The sequence below is a fragment of the Podarcis vaucheri genome (assembly GCF_965113315.1).
Source record: "Podarcis vaucheri genome assembly, chromosome: 13".
Taxonomy (NCBI): Eukaryota; Metazoa; Chordata; class Lepidosauria; order Squamata; family Lacertidae; genus Podarcis; species Podarcis vaucheri.
Genome location: NC_138751.1, coordinates 13,531,223 through 13,556,637, shown reverse-complemented (window position 1 = coordinate 13,556,637; position 25,415 = coordinate 13,531,223). Strand labels below are relative to the sequence as shown.

Sequence of the window (25,415 nt, the reverse complement as noted above, 5' to 3'; positions counted from 1 at the left end):
GCAGCTTGATATGGTCTCCTCTAGCACTGGATTTAGGCTGTCACTATGGAGTCTCAAATCACTAGTTACTTAATTACTTGCATTTATACACAGTGTAGAGCAGTGGTGTCCAAACTTTTTTTCAAAGAGGGCCAGATTTGATGAAGTGAAGGGCCGTGAGGGCTGACCAAAGGGCCGACCAAAGGTGTTAACCTTTTTTTAGGATTGAAGTTGTTGAGGGTTTTTTTAGGATTTACCCCAGGAAATAAATTGCCACAGGAGCAAGATTAAACCAACCAGTGGGCCAGATTAGGGCCCCGAAACAGACTTTGGACATGCCTGGTGTAGAGAAAGTAGATAGACATTTCCCTCCCCTTTTAATTCTAGAACGCAGAATCTACCAGTGGAGCGGAAAAGGATGCATTTCTTTGTGCATCACACAACTGAACAATGGAAATTATGACCATATGGGATGACCATCAACTTGGGTATCTTTAGTGGATTAGACATATCTATGGAGGATAGGGCTATCAGTGGCTACTACTCAGTGTTTTTTCTAGAAAAAGAGGTGCTGGAACTCACAATGAACACTTCCTTTATTCTCTTAGAATGGCAATGGCGCCCCTCAGAGAGGTGCTGGAACAGAGTTGCTGTGAGTTCCCCCTGAAAAAAGCCCCACTTCTACTATAGATGGTTCTATTACGTCCAGTTTCTCTCCCCAGAGAGAGTGATCTTAAGCAACATGCTGGTTCACAATTGCGAAATTTAGCTTCTCCTCCAACATGCTGGGAGCTCCTTCTCTCTACATGCTGAGCTGGGTCTCTATCCTGCCTGCTGACTCTAGTGACACAGAGACTCTGAGTTCTCAGGTTTCATTTCTTGCTAACCGAAGGCTCACCCACATTTCCTCCTTGTCCCAACACTTTTCCTTGTGGAAACCTGATCTTTACCTCTGAACTGGAGCAGACATAAATTAGGTTTTCCATGAATTTATGTTCGCTCTGATTGAGGTCTCACCCACATTTCTGCTTGTCCTGGACCTAGAAACAATGGGTCTGAGCATTTTTCTGCTCATTCAGTGCTTTCTAGGCCTGTGTCTGAGCAGTTTTTCCTTTGCTCATGGAAAATCTGATTGCCGTTTGTTCCAATTTAGCACTAAAGATTGGGTTTCCCCGGTAGAAAGTTGCAGGGCAAACAGAGGGGCGGATAAGTCCTAAGCAGTAAACAGTGGACTTTCTTGGGGAAAGCCGTGGAGCAAACAGAAAAACACTTGGACCAGTGCTTAGCCCAGAGACAACTCACATACAGCAAGATAGTTGCAAGGCCCAAGTTAGGTCATCGTATTCTTTCCTATTTTCTTGGGGTTTCAGTAACTTAGGGTTATGCTCCATCATTTTGTTTTCTACTTTAAAACAACTCTTTTTCTTTTTCTTTAGATTAAGCATTGTGAATGTATTATTATTAAAATGAACCCATTATTGTCTTGCATCACATTGATTGCATTGTAGTAACTTAAATCTCAATTTTCTAAAACGACAGTTTAAAAAGTTCAATTTTTAAATTGTATTGTGAATTTCTGGCATTTGTATTTGACTCACACAAAAGTTCCACCTCTCACACATGCCTGTTTTGAGGTTCATGGATGCATGTTCATAGAGGCACGTGTAATAATGGTGGCAGCTGGGAAATAGTTTAGCCACAAATCATCTTGCTAATCTTGTTAACCCACTTAATATCTTGCTCTTCCTTTCCTCTTGATCGGTACAGTTGGACATTATTCAGTTGCTGGAGGTGGTGGAATCACACATTCCAGAAAGGGGTAGAAAATCAAACCCTCTTTATTTCCATCTTTTGTTCTCCCTTGCCATCTAACCAGGAAACCAAGCCAGAAGTCAAATCAACACACAATACACCCCTGAGGACAGCTGTGTACCTTAGTGACAAAGTATTGCTTCTTTTGCTAGCTCCCTTGAAGCAGAAAATGCACCAGCTAATGCATTTCAAAAAGAATGAGCAATTAATTTTACACACACACACACACACACACACACACACACTTCACTAACTCTTGATTTGCTCTTCATCCTGCCTTTTAAGCAGAGATCTCATCCACACAGGTATCTCGTCCTGTCACCACTCATAGACAGCAGATGGTTATCCATACTGATGCTGAGCTTTACAGAATAAGTTTCTGCAGAAAACCTCAAGGAATATCTCCTGGGATTTGCAGGTGGGTGAAAAAAAATGGGGGGGGGTGTGTATTAGATTTTTCCAACAGGCAGGTGCGAAACTCTGGGAAAAGTGACATTTTGGAGACTGCTCCAAGGAGCTGTCCAGCAGTTTCCATCTGCTAATCTTCCCTTTCCCCCTCTCTAACTCCAGCGCTCCACATGCCTTTTGGTGACTAGCTTACTGTTGGACACGGGTGTATTCTCAGAACTGGTCAGCATTGTAAGGATGCAATTGTCCATCAAGAACCTGGGGATTATATTTAGTACCCTCAGTTTCGGAGGTGGTGTGGCTCTAAATGCTGGGGGGACAGCAGGAGAGGGCTATTGCACCCATGTTCTTTTTATGGGTTTACCATAGGCATCTGGTCTAACCACTGTCAGAAGGCTCAACCAGATGGCTGGAGCCTGATCTGGAATAGATCATTCCCAGCATGTTGTTGGAATACTGAGGTTAGAGAAGTTGTGTTCTTTGCTAAGGAAAAACTTAAAAACTTGAGAAATCCAGTCTACCATTCCACACCAGACTCTGACTATCTAGCTGAGGTCTCAGTCTCTTGACAGTGCCTACCCAGATTCTTATTTGGAAGGGAATCACAAAATAGTGATAGTGGCATATGGCCTGTTAATCATTCTGCCACTGGTGTTTTCCCTCCTGCTTCGAGCATAGAGATTTAACACCCGGACCTGTGACTAGAAATGTGACACAAAAGGAAGTCTGGATGAACTCTCTGCAAACACAGTGCTACAATCCACTTTTTGTCACACACCCTAGTAGGGAAGGAGCAGCTGCTGGAACCTGCTGTGAAAGGACACAGAGTACCTCCAGCTTTCTTTTCTACAGTGTCCTCTGGAGGGTAAGTTCTTCTTAGAATCTCCTCTAATTTCCTTCTACAGTAACTCTGAGGAACCCCAAACAGCTGTGCTCCAAGCACCTCACATTGCGTATTGGAATATGAACTGATTCTTAGGAAGGGAATAGTTGGTGAGCATACAAAACTTTAGGCAGAAGGATAGCATATTTTAGAGGAGTTGATGAGCTGCAGAAGGGGACGGCATCTGCTTTGCATGCATCAAGTCTCAGGTTCAATCCCTCCACATTTCAAGAAAGGGTTGTGGATCTTCTCCTGTCTGACACCCTGACTGAGCTAAATGGATTGATGGTTTGACACAGTATAAGGAGCTTCCTATCTTGCTAAAACACACACACAAACACATACGCACACAAGAATTGTACTAGTTTCCGAAGAAATAATAAAACCAGCTTCTTCATTTGCTAATGAACATGCATACCAGCAACTTTTATTAGGGGAATTTCACACTTTTGTGTTCAGAGAAAATAATTTCATAATTAACTTAGATAACTCAAAATAAAGAAAATAACTCAAAAGAAAATAATTTTAAAAGACAAAAAGGAAGAGGGGCAAAAAAAAAAAAACTGTTGAGAATTTACTTCACTTCTGAAACTCCGTTCAGTTAGTTAGTTAGTTATTGCTGTATCTCAGTTTAGGTTTTTGTGTTTAAGTTTTGCAATTCGACTCCTTTTTGAACCTGCATCTATTTCTTTTGTTTATCTACTTTCTGCTACATTATTTCCAGATTCTTCAAATATTGATTTGACATACATCTTTTTTTTCTCCATTAAAGTTACAAGACCTGGTACAGAGTGCCTTCTCATATTTCCCCTGCATACACTAATGTCTAGCCTCTTTGAATCCATAAGCATTCTGAATAGATTTTATGGCGTTCCATTCTCCATCCCAATATACAATTAGCTTAAAAGCTATGCCCCATTTGTACTTGATGTCTTATTGTTTGAGTAGAGATGTTTTTAAAAATTCAATTCCCTTCTTTTATTCAAAACAAGAGGGAGTATGATTGCAAGTCTCTCAATATGGTCCCCATTTAGAAGCTATTTCTTTCTTACCCAGTCCCTAAAACTAGTGGGTTCTTCGACACATAGACTGATGAACTTAAGCAAACTGTACCTCGGATTGTTTGGCCTTTTTTGTGGCATATTTGATTTCCTTGTCACTCCAACTCTGATTCAATATAAAGCAGGTTCCTATCATCCTAAAAAACAATAACCCTGTGTCTAAATCAAGGATAGGGAACCTTTGATCATTTAAATAATTGGTGGGTGTAGTGGTGGGTTAGGGTGTGTACAAAAGTTTGGGCAGAAGGGCAGCATATCTTAGCCGAGTTGATAAAATGGAGAGGGGGTTCAGAGCATCTGTTTACATTCGGTTGGTGCGGTTCGATTCCTGGCATCTCCGGGTAAGTTTGTGAATTTATTGTGTCTAAAACACGGAAAAGAAACTATCAGTCAGTGTAGACAGTATTGAGCAGAACTGCCAACTTGAATAAAATATTGAGGATGCCCAGGTAAGCCCCATCTTGCATAAGTGCTCACAAACCATTTGAATGGCAATTTCCATCAACTTTGTGTTAGAATGGCACCCTCAAATATTTTATTGTGGGGGCTGAAGCCCCCACAGCCCCCAGGAGTGGGCTTCTATGGTGCTGAGTAAAATAGACTGGAGGTCTCCCTCAATGAAAGGCAGGTGTGTGGGTGTGGGTGTAGGAAAGGGAACAAGACTTTCAGATTCCCCATCTCCACTGCAAACATTAGTGAGCTAGTTGGAGCAATGACTTTGATCCGTATAAGTCACCTTCAGGTGTTCCTATGAACAATGTATGATCCACTGGGATTGGAGTCTCAGGACCCAGTCAAGAAGAAGCTGCAATGAGGTAGTGGGATGTCACGGGTGAAGAAATGTGGATATTGTTTGGATTTGTTTTATATTTAATATATGTTAAAGTATGGATCGGAATATGTAACTGTCTAACAAAAGAATATCAAATAAAAACGACTAATAAAAAAAGAATAATGACAGATAACACAAAGATGCACTTTTTGCTGATTTCACCAAAGACTGTGATGGAAGCATTTCATTACTGTCTCCTTTCTCCCTTTCCAATATTCACAGTGATACGCAAAAAAAGAATGCTGGGTGTAAACCAGACAATGGTGAGTGAGTTTGTCTTGCTTGGCCTTTCTGAAACCTGGGCAATCCAACTCTTCTTATTTGTCTTCCTCCTCGTCCTCCACATGGCCACTGTCTTCAGCAACACTCTCATTTTCTCAGCCATTTTCCGGGATCACCGTCTTTCAGATTCACCCATGTTCTTTCTGCTGGGTCACTTGGCTTTCCTGGACCTCTGCCTGTCCTCCTTTGCCATCCCAAGATATCTCTTGGATTTCATTGCCCAACATCAGATCATCTCCTTCCAGGGCTGCATGGCACAAATATTCTTTCTCCATGTGTTTGTAGGGAGTGAGATGCTCCTGCTGGTAGCCATGGCAATTGACCGGTATGTGGCCATTTCCCATCCCCTCCGTTATGCCTCACTTATGAGCCGGCCTCATTGCATGGCACTTCTCCTTGCTTCATGGGCTGGTGGGCTCCTCCATGGCACTGTGCAACTGGGTTTCATTATTAATGTGCCTTTCTGTGGGCCCAATCAAGTGGACAGTTTCTTCTGTGATCTCCCATTGGTCATCAAGTTGGCTTGCATTGACACAAATCCCTTGGAGGTCATGATGGTCACCAACAGTGGAATTTTGTCACTAGTTTCTTTTATTGGCCTGCTCATCTCATATGGATTCATTCTCTACACAATCCACTCCAGGGGTCCCTCTGAAGGGACCACCAAGGCTGCCTCCACATGCACCTCTCACCTCATTGTGGTCACCATGTACTTTGGGCCCTGTTTGTTTATTTACTTGCGTCCATCAGCCCGGTTCATGATTGATAAAGTGCTTTCTGTCTTCTATACCTGTGTCACCCCCTTGCTAAACCCAACCATCTATGCTTTGAAGAACAAGGAGATAAAGGCTGCCATTAGAAGCCTTTCAGCAAGGCTTTCTGGGCAGATTTCCACTCAGGGACATTCCCAACATTAGACAGCATGAGGAGGCCACCTCTAACAGCTGATTTTGTCTGTCACAGAATAATAGCAAATGGTCAGTTATTTAATATGCATTAATATACTCCAGGAGGCACCACTGACTGGCCCATTTATGGTGCCTTTTGGGTTGGAAAGACCCCTCTCCTTTGAGATCCAATGGCAAAGAAGAAGTCCCCTCCAATGGCCAGCAAATTTGTGTGCCCAGGCCATCGGGGAAGGAAGCTGAGAGTGAGGAAATGTAACAGTCGCCCCCCAGAGTGGTGAGGGGTCATTGCCACATGGTTGATGTGGATCCAGGTCCACTCAGTCAAATTTCAAGATGCTGACAACACCGTACTACATGTTGGAGTCTCCATTGTTTACAAGGTCTTCTATTATGAACTTCTAACTTCACCAATACACCACGGGCCCCTTATTATCCACTGAAAGGGAATTTAACACAATAGTTCCGAATATGTGACAAACACATTTTCTTCTGCAATTCCACAGGGGTTCACAAGCATTGAATAAATAACTAAATTCCAGCTTGGTTATTAACAGGGCTATAATTAAATCTGCTGCTTCTCAAAAAACCCTGTGGACTTTCAGTGGCCACTTGCAAAAGTAACATAAAAGAAACCAAAATTAACCAGAATGATTTTAATAGGGTGTGGGATCCACAAGTCTGTTCTTACATACTCCCAGATTGCATCGTCTCAGGAAACGTTACTACCATTCAAATGATACAATTTTATCCTGGATAAGCTAATTATAATATTGGTTGAGAAATCATGGGTTCTGTGTAGAACAAAGAGTTGGTTTTTTAGTGAGAATGGTGGTTTTAGTGTTCTTGCTGCTGGAACTGATTTCTTATAATGTATGTCAAGCTCACATAGAAAAATGTAGGCTCCAAGGTCCACACGGTCCACTTCACACGTATCATCAGCCAGGAGATTTCATCATTGGTGGCATTGTTTCCCCTGGTGGCTTCATCTCCTCTCCAGCAACATTCACTGAGGAACCCCCACCAGCGCTGCCTGAAGAGCTTGTGTAAGAACTAAGCCACTCATTTATTACATCCGTGGAATGATCAAACCTAGAGTTGCAGCCTCAAAATAATGACTAAGGCTGCAAACTTCTGCCCATTTACCTAGGAATAACAGCTTTGCAAATCAGAGGGACATAGGCTGATGTAAAAATGCATAAGAATGTCTTGTGAATTAAGAGAATACTGAAGAAGCTCCCATTTCTCAATAGGAAAAATAAATATAAGTGTATTGAAATGTATGAATGTTTATGTGTCCTGGAGAACCATTTGATCAGCTAACTTTTATAGACCTTATCTGAACTAGAGTGTTAGTAAGAACGCATTTTTGAAAAACCTGATCTGTTGCTGAATATCCTTATGCTTTCATTTTCTGAACTTAGACTAAGCTTTGTTTCAGCACTGAAAGGTACTTATTATGAAGTATACAATTCAGTGAATTCCAACGACCATCACTGACTCATGAAAAAGAAGTCACTGCAGGGAGAGACCAGAGACTTTGTAAGTGTCAGAAAAAGACCTCAGTCATGTAAGGGAAGATGTCCCATGGGCCCCCCATTAGCAACCCCTGCTCTAGATACACCTTAAAATATTGGAAAACTGGGACAAAAATGACACAAGAATTCCAATAGGGACAAATGCAGAAATCTAAGATGAGGAACACAAATAGAGAATCTTATTCCATGGCAACTTTTAGATGGCTTCCATACCTATCAAAACATGATGACATGATAAACAATATAAAAAGTAAAGTATGGATAACAACTGCCCAGATTGAGTTTGCTTCATTTGTCTTTCAAAGGAGCTGGGATTCAAGAGTATTCAATGGTGCTATATCCTTTGAAATTCACTTTAGAAACCCTCCAGGATTTTATCAGTATGTTGTGCACAGAAACCCTTCCAGCACAGATGGGGACGGTTTTATCAGGGACTTCTGGCAACAGGCCTTTGAATGTGTGTTCCCAGATATGACTTCAGACAAGGTGGAGGGGAATATTTGCACCGGAGAAGAGAAGCTGGAGAGCCTTCCTGGATCATTTTTTGAAATGAGCATGACAGGCCACAGTTACAGCATCCACAGTGCTGTCTACGCCATGGCCCATGCTTTACATGCCATGTTCACATCCAGACTCAGGCACAGAGGAATGGCGTATGGAGGGAGAGGGAAGAATCCGAATCTACAGTTTTGGCAGGTAATAGGCTGAACATCCTCAACTGGAAGAGACCTGTTATTCTCTGATAAAGTATGGGTTTCCAAAATGTTGCTCATTCCTCTCAGAGAAAAAAAGGTTTTGTATGACAGAAGTTTGGAGGTTACTGAGATGCCACTGTATTCACAGATAACAAGCAGTAGTCATGGCCGAGAGAGATGCTCAGCATTCTCTCTATCCCATATACACCAAATCCTCCCTCAGAGCAGGTGGTCACATACCACTGTTGTGTCTCCTGAGATGAAGAGGGACAGAGGGAAATTGGTGTGGGGCAGGGGAGATAAAGAAAGGTTGTAAATAAGGGGAGAGGGAGAGAGAGGGATGTGGGAGAGAGAAAATTGGTGGTCTCTCCATCCTTGGACCTGACTCTACTCACAGTTGATTGTATCACCACCCACCTCTTGCTCTAGGTCCTGCCCACAGGAAAAAAGATACCTCAGTCTTGTATTAGAACTGCAGTCTTTTCCAAACAATTGCCTCTTCTGTATTCAATCTAGATTCATCACTTTCTGAGAAGTATCTCATTTAACAATACGGCAGGAGATGTGGTCTTCATCAACCAGAACGGAGAGGCGGCATCTAGCTTGGATATTGTCAATTACATTATATTCGCCAACCAAAGTTTGCACCGAGTGAGAGTTGGGAGGATAGATCCACAGGCTCCTCCAAACCAATCATTACTCCTTGATGAAGATGCCATCACATGGCACAGTTGGTTTAACCAGGTAGGGTTGCATTGTTTGCTAATTCAAAAGAGATTCAATCTTGCATAAGCAATGATCATTCACCTGCAGGTCTACTCACTGTCTTTTAAACTGCAAGTTACTGTGTAGAACATGACGAATGCATCCAAGTACCAGATTAAGAGCCAAAAGCTTGCTGCTAGAAGCCACTACAGGAGAATATATTTTATTAAGGAAATATATTTTATTAAGGATGATACAAAACAGAACACAGAGCGCCTTCATGTGAATATGGGTGCTTTGATCTAGGTCAAATACCAGTTTTTCTATGAAAAGGCCTGGAGATAGGAGTGCAGGGTTTTTCCCCAGCCAATCAGGGCCTCTGCATTTATTTTGCCTGCACAAGAGGGTGTACGTGGTGAAAGACCAGGAAACTGTGAAGTGGATGATCTGTTTGACCTTGAAACAATCTTACATCAGAGAGTGCACATAAATGGTTAGTTGGAGTAACTAATGGGTTCTCCTTTCCTCTGGAAGACTGCAATGTGAATTTTAAGTAAAAATAGAAATCTATATTAATATAAACATAAGAATTAGGATATCTTTACATTTACAAAATACTGATTTCAAACTGAGTTAAAGAGGATGCATTAATAGATAAGCCCCAAGATTTCACCTTTCTTGCTAAAAGGTGGAGGAATGAGCTGGTTGGGAAAGGGAGGTATAATAATACCAGAGGAAGAAAATGGGAACCGACAGCAGCAGGTACAGGAGACCGCTAGTCTTCTAAGTTCATAAGTGGAAGAGGAGGAAGCAGGAGAAGTGGTGAAGATTGAGAGAGTGAAGGAGAGAGCTGAGAAGAAAGGTGTAAGAGCAACTGCCTGGGCATTAGGAATGGATACATTAGTCTTTAAAAAAGAGTTATCTTCTTAAAGTTTAAAAAAGAGTTACCTTCTGCTTTTTCATTTATGGTATAGACTCAGCCTCTTTCTGTCTGTACTGAGAGATGTCTTCCAGGATCCAGCAAGAAAGTGAAGGAGGGACAGCCCCCTTGCTGCTACGATTGCATCCCATGTGCAGAGGGGAAGATTGCAAACCAGGATGGTAGGAGAAATAAATAGATTAAATAGATCCAGACTCAGCAGTAATAATTGAAAGGTGTTGTAAGGACAGCTGATTTTACGTTTCAAAATAGATAATCTACTGTATGCATTATCCTGCCTCTTTGTGATCATTGCCTTTCAGTGGTACCTCAGGTTACATACGCTTCAGGTTACACACTCCGCTAACCCAGAAATAGTGCTTCAGGTTAATAACTTTTTTAAAAAAATATTTTATTCAGTATTCAGATACAAAGATTATAGACATAGACCGAAGTCAGAAACAAAGAAACAAGAAAAAGAAGAAGAAAATAAAAAAGAAAAGCCAACCATCCAACACGTTTTTCAAATAACCAACTGGACTTCCTCACATCTCCCCTACCCTGCATTCTTTATAATAAAATTATCAGCAAATTATTACCTTGTTTCGTACCTTGTTTTGTACTTTTCAAATACTATACCTCAAATTTTTCATACTTTCCATCAATTATTTATAGCATAAATTAAACATAGTATTACCTTAAAATTTAACCTTTTCTTACTTGAAATGTAATTTCCTAGTTCCCAACTTTAGTTGCTGAAGCTATAGTTTCCAAATCGTGAAAATTTTTAACATTCATATAACTTATATTGTTTTTGTAAATAGTCCTTAAATTTTTTCCAGTCCTTTTCCATTGTTTCTTCTCCCAGGTCTCGGATTCTGCCAGTCATTTCAGCCAGTTCCATGTAGTCCATCAATTGCGTCTGCCATTCTTCCAGTGTGGGCAAATCTTGTGTCTTCCAATATTTTGCGATGAGTATTCTTGCTGCTGTAGTCGCATACATAAAAAAGGTTCTGTCCTTCTTTGACACTCTCTGGCCGACAATGCCCAAGAGGAAGGCCTCCGGTTTCTTAGTAAAGGTATATTTAAATACCTTTTTAAACTCATTATAGATCATTTCCCAAAAGGCCTTCACTTTTGGACATGTCCACCAGAGGTGAAAGAATGTCCCTTCAGCTTCCATACATTTCCAACATTTATTATCAGACAGGTGATATATTTTTGCAAGCTTGACTGGGGTCATGTACCACCTATATATCATTTTCATAATATTTTCCTTCAAGGCATTACATGCCGTGAATTTCATTCCGGTGGTCCATAACCTTTCCCAGTCTTCAAACATAATGTTATACCCAATATCCTGAGCCCATTTTATCATGGCTGATTTGACTGTCTCATCCTGAGTGTTCCATTTAAGCAACAAGTTGTACATTCTTGAAAGTACCTTAGTCTTAGGTTCTAACAGTTCTGTCTCTAGTTTCGATTTTTCCACCTGGAATCCTGTTTTTTTGTCCAATTTAAAAACCTCTTGAATTTGAGCGTAATGAAACCAATCTTGCACCTTATTCTTTAATTTTTCAAAGCTCTGCAACCTCCAATTGTCTCCAATTTTTTCTATTATTTCCCAATATTTCGGCCAGCCAGCCTCCATATTGGGTCTTTTTCGAGCCTTAGCCATCTCGGGGTCTTACCTTCTAATAAGTCTTTATATTTTGTCCAGACAATAAATATTGCTTTTCTGACTATACCTCCATCAATGGTTGTATCAAAAAGTCTTTCAATATCTTGTAGTACTTGGAGGTAAGTCCATCTGGGCCTGGAGATTTGCCTAGTTGCATATTCTGAATGGCACCCTCAATTTCTTGTTGTGTTATTCTGTAGTTCAGGATTGCTCTCTTTTCCTGAGCTAGTTTTGGTAATCCATTAATTTTTTAAAATTTGTCTATTTCAGTCTCTTCCTGCGGCCCGTGCATATAGAGTTTTTTGAAGTATCTCTGGAAACACTTTCTAATTTCTTCTGGTTTCTGAATGTTTCTCCCTTCGACCTCTAAATTAGTAACAGTATTCAATTTTTGTCTCTTTTTCAACTGCCATGCTAGCAGTTTCCCACACTTGTTCGCTGATTCAAATGATCTTTGTTTCATTTGTTTAATTTTCCATTCAACTTCTTGATTTATCAATTTCGCATATTGTGCTTGATGGAATTTAATTTCTCTCAGAACCTCTTTCGATTTTGGTTTTGATCTCAATTTTTTCTCTCAATCTCTTATCTTCTCTAGGATCTTATCCTTTTTTCCATTCCAGAGTCTTATCTTAATCGTATTCTGTTGTATCAGAAACCCTCTCATGACTGCTTTACTTGCGTCCCAGATTGTTCTCTTTTCCACCGTAGTGTTCAAATTTATTTCAAAATAGTCTTTTAAAGTTTTTTGGGCCTTCTTCACAATCTCCTGATCTCTTAATAGGGTGTCATTCATTTTCCATCTGAAGGAACCGATTGGAGTAAGTCTCAATTCCACTTTCATGGCGTTATGGTCGGAGCAAGTTTTTGGGCAGATTTCCACTTTTCTAGTCTTAGGTGCCAACCCTCTAGTTGTCCATATTTGGTCGATTCTTGTCCATGACAAATGGGCCTCAGAAAAGAAGGTTCCTTCTTTACCTAAGGGGTTCTTTGTCCTCCATATATCAATCAAATCCATATTGTCAGTTAATTAAAAAAAGGTTTTAGGTAGTCTGCCGTCTTTTGTTAAATTTTGATTTTGTGACTTATCCATGTCTGTAGATACCACCCCATTCATATCTCCCATCATGATGATGTTAGTATAGTCCAGATAGTCCAGCATTATCTCATGCAGCTTCTTATAAAATTCTGATTTCCCCTCATTCGGTGCATAAATTCCTAATATTAGGAATTTTTCTCCTTGTGTCTGTATCTCAATTGCCAAAATTCTTCCTTGCTCATCTTTGAATAAAAACTTTGGTGACAGGTTCTCCTTTGCGTAGATCACCACTCCTCTTTTCTTAACTCTATCCGATGAAATAAATTCTTGGCCTAATCTTTTATTAATTAGCACCTTTCTATGGAGCCTAGTCACATGTGTTTCTTGCAAGCAGATAATGTCCAATTGTTCTTTTTTCAATATATGAAAGATTCTTCTTCTTTTTTCCGGGGAATTCCCGCCATTAATGTTCCAGCTAAGAAGCTGCAGGGACATCCTGGATCAATCTGTTAGTTCTGTGGTGGCGTCTCTTCTTTTTGGTCCTCTGGTCCCGAGGGTACAGGTGTCGGAACAGGTGCAGGCAGAGATGGTGGCCAAGATGCTGCTGCTCCCTTTTGAAGGTCTTCTTCGTGGTCGTTCAAGAACTTTTGTTGGTCTTCTGTTGTTTTAATTTTAACTTTCTTTCCTTTGAAGTTAAAGGATAATCCTTGGGGGAATTCCCACCTGTAAGGAATTGAGTTGCCTCTCAGTAGTCTTGCTAGTTCTGTGTATGTGGCTCTAAGGTCCAAAAGTTGTTTCGGTATGTCTCTGTAGATTTCTGCTCTTTTGCCTTGAATAACAAGTGATTTTCCAAAATGTAGGCCTAGTATTTTATCTCTCACTTGCTTAGATCTCAAAATGATCAAACAGTCTCTGGATCTGTCCTTCCTCACCACTCTTCCCAATCTAAATGCAGTTACAATTTTAAAGTCTTTGTCTTCTTCTAAACCCCAGAACTTTGAAAATTCTGATGTCAAATAACCAATCAAATCTTCCTGTTCAAGTTCTGGAATAGCTCTCAATCTAAGGTTGTTTTCCCGATTTCTCAATTCAACCATAGACAGGTAGGCCTGTTGTTCACCAATCTGTTTGTGCAGTGGCTTCACCTCTACTTTGATTGCCTTGGCCTTCTTATTGGCTTCCTCTGCTTTTTGATTGGCTTCCTCAGCCAGTTTACGATTTTCTGCAGTTGCTACTTGGAGATTCCCAATTGCTTGTGTATGCTGAGCAACTTGATCAGTCAGTTTGTTAATAGAGGCTGTAGCTTGGTCAATTTTTGTCGAATCCTCGTCCGCCTTTTTGTTTAAAGTTGCCAGTTGTTCCAAAATTTGATTTAAGACAGTTTCACTCACTACGAGAAGCCAAGTTACAGGGAACCAGGCAGAGGGCCTTCTCGGTAGTGGCGCCCTCCCTGTGGAACGCCCTCCCACCAGATGTCAAAGAGAACAACAACTACCAGACTTTTAGAAGACCTCTGAAGGCAGCCCTGTTTAGGGAAGCTTTTAATGTTTGATGTATCATTGTATTTTAATATTCTTTTGGAAGCCGCCCAGAGTGGCTGGGGAAACCCAGCCAGATGGGCGGGGTATAAATAATAAATTATTATTATTATTATTATTTCAGATCCTCCTGCAGCCATATCCTCTGAAAGTGTCAGCTCAGCTTCCCCTTCTTGTATTCCTAACACAGTTGGGACAGATGATCTGCGTGATTGAGAAGTCAAGGTTGTTTGTACCAAGTGTCTTGCTTTCGTTTTAGCCAGTCTTGTTTTGCCTGTGCCACTCATTCCAAACCTGTCTATGTGTCAAGGTCAAATTATATACAGTCCCATGGGAAAGGCAGTTCCAGAGTGTAAACAGCAAGGCAGCAGAGAGTCAAAACAAAATGCAGTTCCCAGACAATTATAAATCCCAAATCCTCTAGGGGGAGTACAACTGTAATTCAGAAGAAAGAAAGAAGTTTGTCCGCCATTAAAGTCCCTGCAGTCCAAAACAGGTTTAAAAAGAACCTTCAGCTTCCCTTTGGCATGTAGAGCTTTTCCCAAATTAAAACCAAGTCTCAAAGAAGGTGCAAGAACCAGTTTCTGTTTCTATCCAATCTGTAGCACTTGCATGTAACACTTTCAAAATTAAATACAGTTTCAGCAATTTGACAGTTCTTTTTTAGCCTGGCAGTCCGAGGCTTAGGATTTCTTAATTATTTGTAAATCCAAAAGGAAAAGGAAGAATCCAATCAAAAGTCCAGTATAAATACAGCAGAATTGTCTCTTTTAACTTTTCAGAAATAAACTCAGTTATTTGCACGATAATCCAAACTTTTTACAGTCTTTTTTAAAGCGCTTCCCGCTTGTCAAAGGTTTTGCTTTGATCTTTTAAGCACGATTGGAAGACGGACTTCCTGGTTGCGTCTCCCATTTTCAGCCAAATTTAAGCAATTTAGTCCCGGTAATTTTAAGTTCCCTACTCACGGGTTTGTAGTTTAGGATCTGATATTCCAAGAAGAAAGGTCAGCGCTCATCAGCAGCAGCCGCGCGGCTTCGCTTCCGCAGAAAGAGCGATGAACTCACAGCACCGCTCCCCCTTTCACATTCCGGAGCCCCTTATGGGGTTCCTCCTTCGTTTCCGGGGGGACTTCTGGTGCCCGCCGAGTCCCACGGCCACAGGCTCACTCTGCCTGTGGTTTTTCTTGATGGGTCTCCGCTCTGCCGCAGCGGATGACCCTTTTCTGCGGAGCCCCTCTTCACAGCGCGAAGAGGACCGCCATTGCTGTTTCGCGCCGCCTCCGGAAGTCCTCAGGTTAAGAACTTTGCTTCAGGATGATAACAGAAATTGGGCTCTGGCAGCACGGCAGCAGCAGGAGGTCCCATTAGCTAAAGTGGTGCTTTAGATTAAGAACAGTTTCAGGTTAAGAACGGACCTCAGGAACGAATTAAGTACTTAACCTGAGGTACCACTGTAGTTTAAATATGCCAATCAAATGACAATGACTATGCATTGAGAGTAATTGGATGGTATGTGGTTCAAATCATATCTAGAGGGGGCCTTGTTACTCCTTCTGACTTACACAGGCTGCATCAAGGATAGTGTGAATAAACATTTATATGTTAGTGGCTCTGCCTTTGGCACCACACAGCTCTGAACCAATTAAAATCAGTAATAGCACTTTGCAGAGCACCAGACAGTTCCAGAGATGTGTTTTGATTTAAAGAGAGCTCTTTTCTTCTCAGACAGAAAGTAAACATTTCAGAAAGTTTACGTGATATGAGCTAATTTCTTTATTTCCCCCCAGATATGAATAACAGCCATAAATGCCCAGACAAAGACTATCCAAACAGAAACCGGGATGCATGCCTACCCAAGGATATCAGCTTCTTGTCTTATGAAGAACCTTTGGGCATCAGTTTAGCCTGCTTCTCTCTTTTCCTTTCCCTGATCACAGTTCTGGTACTAGGTATATTTATGAAGCACCACAACACACCCATTGCAAACAACCGAAACCTCACCTACGCTCTCCTCATCTCTCTCCTGCTCTGCTTCCTTTGTGCTTTGCTCTTCATTGGCAGACCTGAGAAGGTGATGTGCCTCCTCCGGCAACCAGCTTTTGGCATCATCTTCTCAACCGCTGTTTCTTGTGTCCTGGCAAAAACCTTCATGGTGGTTTTGGCCTTCATGGCTACAAAACCAGAATCCAGGATGAGGAAATGGGTGGGGAAAGGACTAGGCCACTCCATTCTCCTTTCCTGCTCCATTGTTCAAGCAGGCATATGCACTGTGTGGCTGGCAACCTCTCCCCCATACCCTGATGTAGACATGCATTCAATGACAGAACAAATGATACTAGAATGTAATGAAGGGTCTGTGGCCATGTTTTACTGTGTCCTCATCTACATGAGCTGCCTGGCCACTGTAAGTTTTGCTGTGGCTTTCCTTGCCAGGAAGTTACCAGACAGTTTCAATGAAGCCAAGTTTATCACTTTCAGCATGTTGGTCTTCTGCAGTGTTTGGCTGTCCTTTATTCCCTCCTACCTGAGCACCAAGGGAAAATATATGGTAGCTGTGGAGATCTTCTCCATCTTAGCCTCCGGTGGTGGGTTGCTGGGTTGCATCTTCTTCCCCAAATCTTACATTATCATTCTCAGGCCTGAGCTGAACAATAGGGAACAGCTAATAAGGAAGAAAAATTAAAGGAATGAGAAACCTGTCATCTGCTGTATTTTGTGTTTTTCTCTGTGTTTACAGTAGAATATTTGGAAATATAAGTTCACCTGCTCCCTTTTATAATTTCTTCTAGACTCCAAATTCCCATAGTTGAAATTTCCTTTGTAAAATTGACTTATTTACTTTGAGGAAAACAATCATACATTTACACATACATTATTCTGTTGCAACATGTGTTGACAAGAAGACTCAGAGCAATTCTTGTCAAAATATACAAGTAAGCAAATCTGTATCTAGCCTTAATTCTCACAGCTTTCAGCATAATGTGAAACTGTACTATGGCAGCCCTGGAATATTTGAGTATTCATTTATGGTCTATTGTTCTGTACTGCTCACCGTCAGATTTCATTCTCAACCTATCCATACTCAAGATCGTAGAAATGTAAGATGATTCTCTTGAGTCAGGCCAATGGCCCATCTTGTACGGTAGCCTGTACTCACACTGACTAACCAGATTGCTGTGGGAAATAGAAATACTTTATTGTCACTGTACCACTTGTTTACAGTGAGATTAAACCTTCAAGCCGTATCCAAAAGCAAATGCAGTGTCTCCACCATTCTTTCCTATGGCAGCAAGTTCCATAGATTATCTATGTATTGTGAAATAACATACCGCCTATTGAATTGGGTTCCCTCCCCCCAAGATTTTGTCTAAATCAGGTCTCATAGAATCATAGAGTTGGAAGAGACCACAAGGGCCATCGAGTCCTTGGTGAAATTCAGAGAACTAGATAAGAAAGTGTGAAAGATTTCTGCCCTGGTGCTTGGAAAAGATGGCAACAAAGAACCATGCACAGTTCACTGGGCAAAGCATTCGACAAAGCCACAACTGAAACGTTTTATTTTCACCAACACAAGTGATGGATCAGAACACTATATTCTTAATACAAATATGTATTGTATTTGTGGAAAGTATGTTTTTCACTGACTGTTGGCATCCTTCAGCAAATGTTTGATAAGCAGATAAAATTGATTAGACCTAACCATGATGAATGGAGATTACAAGTAAACCAGAGCTTAATCAGATTGAAAGTAGAATCAAAGAGGACAAAGAGACTTAAGGTTGCATGTGTATTCCCATAACGGACCTCAGCTTTCTAGAATCCAGGCTTAACCTCTGAATTATACCTCCTGATATACAGCTCTTAAGGGCACAAAGCCACAGCTTTCTCTTAATTTCAACCATAAACCAGAGCCTACATTGCAAGCTTGTGCTCACTTTTCTGGGAGCAAGGCCCATTAAATCTTAAAACACTTGTTTCTGAGTAGACATCTGTACTGTTATAGAGCAAGCTAACTAGGTTTGTTGATGAGTGTCTATAAGATTTTGCCCCCCTTGCAAAAGGTCCAGGTATTCAAGTGATGACAGGAATGGACAGAAGTAGGGCAAATAATGATGATAATGATAGTAATAATTTTATTATTTACAACCCACCCATCTGGCTGGGTTTCCCCAGCCACTTTGGGTGGCTTACAGCAGATATAAAAACACCGTAAACATATTATTTCTTATCTTGCTATCTGCTTTCCATCCCCCTAGTGCAGGGATGGGAAGCCTATAGCCCTCCAGATATTGCTAGACTACAGCCCTCATCATTGCTGACCATTTTTCATACTGACTGGGGTTGGTGGGTTTTGGAATCCATCAACATCTGGAGTGCCACACATCCCCAACCCCTGCCCTAGCCGAAGTGAAGCAGAATACATATTTAAAAAATAAAATGCTGAAGTTTGCAGAAGAAGCCAGAGACATCAGCATCACTGAATGCATTTGGATGCAGAATTAAAATTCACCAAAAAGCTGGAAAGTCAGGCTCAGCAACTTTGGGAATCTTATCCACCCTCAGCTGCATCTGGATGAACTGTGGGGTCCTCTCCAGAGTTACAGAGGCATTTTCCCATGGGGGTGTGGGCAAACGTGTGTGCCCAGGCCATTGCGGAAGGAGGCTGAGAGGAAGGGGACACAACTGTAATCCCCCAGAACAGCCAAGAGTGGCCATTGCACACATACCACATGGCTGGTGTGAATCCAGGTCCACTCAGCCAAATTCCATTGATGCTGACCACACCATACTAATTTTGCAGTCTTCTATCAGCAACACTCTCATTTTCTCAGCCATTTTCCAGGATCACTGTCTTTCAGATTCACCCATGTTCTGTCTGCTAGGTCACTTGGCTTTCCTGGACCTCTGCCTATCCTCCTTTGCCATCCCAAGATCTCTCTTGGATTTCCTTGCCCAACATCAGATCATCTCCTTCCGGAGCTGCATGGCACAAATATTCTTTCTCCATGTGTTTGTAGGCAGTGAGACGCTCCTGCTGGTAGCCATGGCAATTGACCTGTATGTGGCAGTTTCCCATCTCCTCCGTTATGCTTCATGAGCCAGCCTCATTGCATGGCACTTCTCCTTGACTCTTAGGCTGGTGGGCTCCTCCATGGCACTGTGCAATGGGGTTTCATCATTAATGTGCCTTTCTGTGGGCAAAATCAAGTGGACAGCTTCTTCTGTGTCCTCCCATTGGTCATCAAGTTGGCTTGCATGGACACAAATCCCTTGGAAGTCATGATGGTCACCAACACTGGAATTTTGTCACTAGTTTCTTTTATTGGCCTGCTCATCTCATATGGATTCATTCTCTACACAATCTGCTCCCAGGGTCCCTCTGACGGGACCATCAAGGCTGCCTTGACATGCACTTCTCACCTCACTGTGGTTACCATGTATGTTTGTTTATTTACCTGCCTCCATCAGCCCAGTTCATGATCGATAAAGTGATTTCTGTCGTCTGTATCTGTGTCACCCCCTTGCAAAACCCAACCATATATGCTTTGAAGAAGAAGGAGAAGGAAGTCATTCTTTATATTGCACACTTTAGACTTTGCTTGGGCCAAGTTCAGGAAAGACAGGCACAGATCGTCCCATTATGGGGTGAGATACGCAGTGTGATCTGGAATTTTCAGGGTTTGAGTGGTGGGTGGAAAGACTGTCAGGGTCTATTTCATGACCATGTTCCCTTCAGAAACTACTGCTTAACAGCTGGTTTAGGGGAGAATTTGATCCAGCTGGTTTCATGGTGCTCCTATGCAAGCAGCACCCATCGGGATTCTTTTTTTTTTTAAAAAAAAAATATTTTTATTGGGGTTTATTTCCAGGTACAGATGTTAAGTCAGATATACAAAAGAGATAACAGAAAAGGAAAAGAAAAAGAAACAGAAATCCATCTATCCAGAACATTTTTCCATAACCAATTGGACTTCCCCACATCTCCCTCACCCTGCATTCTTTACAATAAAAGTATCAGCAAATTATTACCTTGTTTCGTGCATTCTTTTGTACTTTCAAATAATTGTATTTTGGGTTTAAAATACTTATTATCAATTTACTTTACCCTAAAATAGGTATGGGACGCGGGTGGCGCTGTGGGCTAAAGCCTCAGCGCCTAGGGCTTGCCGATCGAAAGGTCAGCGGTTCGAATCCCCGCGGCGGGGTGCGCTCCCGCTGCTCGGTCCCAGCGCCTGCCCACCTAGCAGTTCGAAAGCACCCCCGGGGGCAAGTAGATAAATAGGTACCGCTTACCAGCGGGAAGGTAAACGGCGTTCCGTGTGCGGCTCTGGCTCGCCAGAGCAGCGTTGTCACGCTGGCCACGTGACCCGGAAGTGTCTTCGGACAGCGCTGGCCCCCGGCCAATAGATGTGAGATGGGCGCACAAACCCCAGAGTCTGTCAAGACTGGCCCGTTCGGGCAGGGGTACCTTTACCTTTACCTTTAAAATAGGTATAATATTACTTTAAACTTTAGTCCTTTCATAATTATAGCTTAATTTACCATAACACCGAATCTTATTGCTGAAGCTAGATTTTCCAATTCATGCAAGTTCTTAACATTCATATAACTTATAATATTTTTGTAAATAGTCCTTAAATTTTTTCCAGTCCTCCTCCATTGTTTCTTCTCCCAAATCTCGGATTCTGCCAGTCATTTCAGCCAGTTCCATATAGTCCATCAATTGCGTCTGCCACTCTTCCAGTGTGGGTAAATCTTGTGTCTTCCAGTATTTTGCGATGAGAATTCTTGCTGCTGTAGTTGCGTACATAAAGAAAGTTCTATCCTTCTTTAACACCTTCTGGCCGACAATGCCCAGAAGGAAGGCCTCTGGTTTCTTGGGGAAGGTATACTTAAACACCTTTTTTAATTCATTATAAATCATTTCCCAGAAGGCCTTCACTTTTGGACAAGTCCACCAGAGGTGAAAGAATGTTCCTTCAGCCTCCTTACATTTCCAACATTTATTGTCAGACAGGTGATATATCTTTGCAAGCTTGACTGGGGTCATGTACCACCTATATATCATTTTCATAATATTTTCTTTCAAGGCATTACATGCCGTGAATTTCATTCCGGTGGTCCATAACCTTTCCCAGTCTTCAAACATAATGTTATACCCACATCGGGATTCAATTCCTGTTGTCATCTGGGGGCGGAGAAAGGGGACAAATCATCCCTTTCTTAATATATGAAATAACACAAAAAATATAAACTAAACTTTGATTGCTGTGCACAGATTGCATTTTTAGTATAGATGTGTGTGTTATGCTATAATAACATATTCCCTTTATTCAAAAAACAATTGCCTCTCCATATCCAGGGAGAGTGTTCTGTCTAAACAGCTACAGGTTCCCTGAACCTGCAGTTGCCAGTTTGTTACAGCCAGGATATTTAATTATTAATCACCCATCCTTCACCCTATTAAAAACACTTTAAAACAACATTAGACAATCTTTCAGGTTTATAGGTCCCAGGCTGTACAGAGCTTTAGGCACCAGTACCTAGTGAAGTCATATGGGTAATGGGTTCAGAAAATGGCACAAATATGAAGGCTTTACACAGTTCCATCTCCCTCAACCTGGGGTGACCAACCAGGCAGGTCTCAAGGTAATTTTGTGTGCAGGTAGAGCTAATGGGGTACCCAGAATACATCACTCATTCGGTACTTAGTGAGGCGCTACTTCACCCAACACTTGAAGACTGGGATTCCACCCAATGGCTTAACCATCAAAAGTTTTGACGTTTTGCTATTAGGAAGGCAAAACCTCCAGGCCAGCCAATTTGTCTATAGGCAGCATATTCCCAGCTCTGAATATGGCACCCGTAAGCAACCATAGTAAGGTCAGCAGGCAGAAGTAAAATAATGTGGTTAAACGGAATGACGCTTTGGGAGAAAACCTCTGTTAGATCATGACCTGAAAAGGAAAATACATTTTATAAGCATGACAATTAATTGACTTGAATTGTGAATGGAAGTAAAAAGGGAGGGTGGGAGGGTGTTGCTCTTCACCCAGCCGTGCTGCGAGAGCCTCCTGCAAACACCCTTTTAAGCCTCATTGCCAGGCCAGACGAGAAAGCAGCCAATAGCCACAGCCAGCAATGCACTGCCCTCCAAGCAGCACCAGTGAGTGGCCCATTTATGGTGCCTTTTGGGTTGGAAAGACCCTTCCTTTTTGAGATCCACCAGCCAAGGAGAATTCCCCTCCAAAGGCCAGTAAATTTGTGTGCCTAGGCCATTGGGGAAGGAGGCTGAGAGTGAGGGAACACAACTGTCGCCCCCTGGAAAAGTGGTGAGGGGCCATTGCCACATGGTTCATGTGGATCCAGGTCCACTCAGTCAAATTTCAAGATGCTGACAACACCCTACTACATTTAGGAGTCTCCATTGTTTACAAGGTCTTCTATTATGAACTTCTAACTTCACCAATACACCACTGGCCCCTTATTATCCACTGAAAGGGAATAAAACACAATAGTTCTGAATATGTGACAAACACATTTTCTTCTGCAATTCCACAGGGGTTCGCAAGCATTGAATAAATAACTAAATTCCAGCTTGGTTATTAACAGGGCTATAATTGAATCTGCTGCTCCTCAAAATTCCCTCTGGACTTTCAGGGGCCATTTGCAAAAGTAACGGAAAGGATACTAAAATTAACCAGAATAATTTAAATAGGGTCTGGGATCAACAAGTCTGATCATTCATACTCCCAGATTGCATCGTCTCAAGAAACTTAACTACCGTTCAAATGAGAAATTTTTTGGGGGGAGAAACTAATTATATTATTGCCAGAGAAATCATGGGTTCCATGCAGAACAAACAGTTGCCTTTGTATTGAGAATGGTGGTTTTAGTGTTCTTGCTGCTGGAAGTGATTTCTTACAATGTATGTCTGGCACACATAGTGAAATGCATCCTCCAAGGTCCACACCATCCACTTCACACATATCATCAGCCAGGAGAGTTCCTCATTGGTGGGATTGTTTCACATGGTGGATTCTTCTCCTCTCCAGCAACATTCACTGAGGAACCCCCACCAGCGCAGCCTGAACAGCTTGTGTAAGCCACTCATTTATTACTTCCATGTAATGATCAAACCTAGAGTTGCAGCCTCAGAATAATGACAGAGACTGCAAACCTTTACACTTTTACCTAGGGAAATCCACTTTAGATATGAATGGGACTTATGCTGGGGCAAAAAACTGGAAGGAATCTCTTGTGAATTAAGAGAATACAGGAGAAATTGCATTTCTGGATGGAGAAAAGAATATAAATGTATTGAAATGTATGCACGTTTGTGTGTCTGGGAGAGGCCTTTTGAATAGCAAATTTTGATAGACTTTATCTGAACTACTAGAGTGTGAGTAAGAATGAATTTTTAAAAACCTGCTCTGAAACTGAAGGTTCTGATGCTTTCATTTTCTGAACTTAGACTAACATTTGTTTCAGCACTGAAAGGCACTTATTATGAAATATAGAATTTAGTGGATTCGAACGACGATCACTGACTCACGAAAATGAAGTCACTGCAGAGAGAGACCAGAGAGACCAGGGACTTTGTAAGTGTCAGAAAAAGACCTCAGACATGTAAGGGAAGACGTCCCATGAGCCCCACATTCGCAACCCCTGCTCTAGATACACCTTAAAATATTGGAAAACTGGGACAAAAGTAACAACAAATTTCAACTAAACATCAGGAAGAACTGATAAGATCTATTCAACAGTAGAACGGGCAGAGTGTAAACCCCCCTGAACTCAGTATGATTAACTATTGTATAAAAGGAAAGATCTGTTGAAGTTTCTGCTGATACAGTTTGCAACTCTCATTCTAGGGTGGTGCCTAAGGGTTACCAGCACATCGTGGCCTTGGCATTTGCAGTCAAGGAGATCAACGAAGACCCTCACATCTTACCCAATATCACCTTGGGCTTCCACTTATATGACAGCTATATCACTGCAAGGAGCACATATCTTGCCACACTGCTGCTTTTATCCATGGTGAAGAGATTTGTCCCAAACTATATATGTGATGTTGAAAATAATCTGACTGGGGTCATTGGGGGACTGGATTCTGAAATCTCCTTTTATGTGGCCACTGTTTTGGATATCTATAAGATTCCGCAGGTAGGACACCTATGTACAATACCTCTATTAGCTTGCATAGAGGAAGAGGTTCCTCGGCATCAGTTCAGGGTGAAGATGAAATTGGGAGCAGAACCATGTAAACCACCTTGAGATCCTTGGAAAAGAAAGATGGTACATAATTGTAATATAAGGAAACAAACAGACAGACAGACAAACCTGAATAAAGGGGAAGGTTGCAATACCTGAAAAAATATGTAACTTTCCCTGTCTTACACACACATTTAGATCACTTACAGTATATGCCAAAGGCTGCTGATGGGAGAGTGGGCTTCTCTCTCACCAACAGTTTATCATTATGCATCATTTTCTGCTTAGTTAGGAGGGTATCTGAAATGAGTTGCTGAGGGAGAGGGATAATTGCTTACTGGATAAAAGCAATAAGATTTTAGGTGCCAATGGAAAAATTAGTGAGGAGGGCATGTCAAATATGTAGCTGGGGAAGTGGGGGAAAGGGTTACAGCTAAAAAAACCTTACAAGTAGGAGCCAGTACAATAACTATTCCTTTTTAGCACACCCGCCATAATGAAAGACACAGGGAAGTTGTGGAAAATTGCAGATAGAATCCAGTTACGCAGGAGAAAAGTAATAGTAGATAGCAGCTGATTCACAAGTGAAATAAATGTTTATAAATAAAGTCTGAGAAGAACTGAAACAGTGCAGTTTCAGGGTGAAGCTGAAATTGGAAGGAGAATCATTAAAACCACCTTGAGGTCCTTGGAAAATAAAGGCGGTACACAATTATAATAGATGAAAGAAAGAAAGAAGGAAACCTGAATAAGGGGAAAAGTTGTAATACCAGAAAAAATATATGTCACTCCCCGTGTCTGACATACACATCTACACCACTGATATCCCAAAGCCTCTGATGGGAGAGTGGGCTTCTACCTCACCAGCGGTTTTTAGTTATGTAGCAATTTCTGCTTAGTGAGGAGGGTATCCAAATTGAG

The 25,415-nt window shown here is 41.6% G+C and overlaps 2 protein-coding genes across 2 annotated transcripts; both read left to right on the top strand.

Moving 5' to 3' along the window:
- Positions 1 to 5,235: 5,235 nt before the first annotated feature.
- Positions 5,236 to 6,174, top strand: LOC309516480 (olfactory receptor 4K14-like; the record flags this gene model as incomplete). Its single annotated transcript, XM_082195246.1, has 1 exon — positions 5,236 to 6,174. The coding sequence occupies one exon, from the start codon at positions 5,236 to 5,238 to the stop codon at positions 6,172 to 6,174; it is 939 nt and encodes a 312-aa protein (XP_082051372.1).
- Positions 6,175 to 7,089: 915 nt separating this feature from the next.
- On the top strand, positions 7,090 to 17,612 carry LOC309516864 (vomeronasal type-2 receptor 26-like). Its single transcript, XM_082195814.1, has 5 exons — positions 7,090 to 7,208; positions 8,006 to 8,396; positions 8,912 to 9,139; positions 10,075 to 10,201; positions 16,067 to 17,612. Exons 2-5 carry the CDS (start codon positions 8,172 to 8,174, stop codon positions 16,960 to 16,962), a joined length of 1,476 nt encoding a protein of 491 aa, XP_082051940.1. The 5' UTR covers positions 7,090 to 7,208; positions 8,006 to 8,171; the 3' UTR covers positions 16,963 to 17,612.
- The last annotated feature ends 7,803 nt before the right edge of the window (positions 17,613 to 25,415 follow it).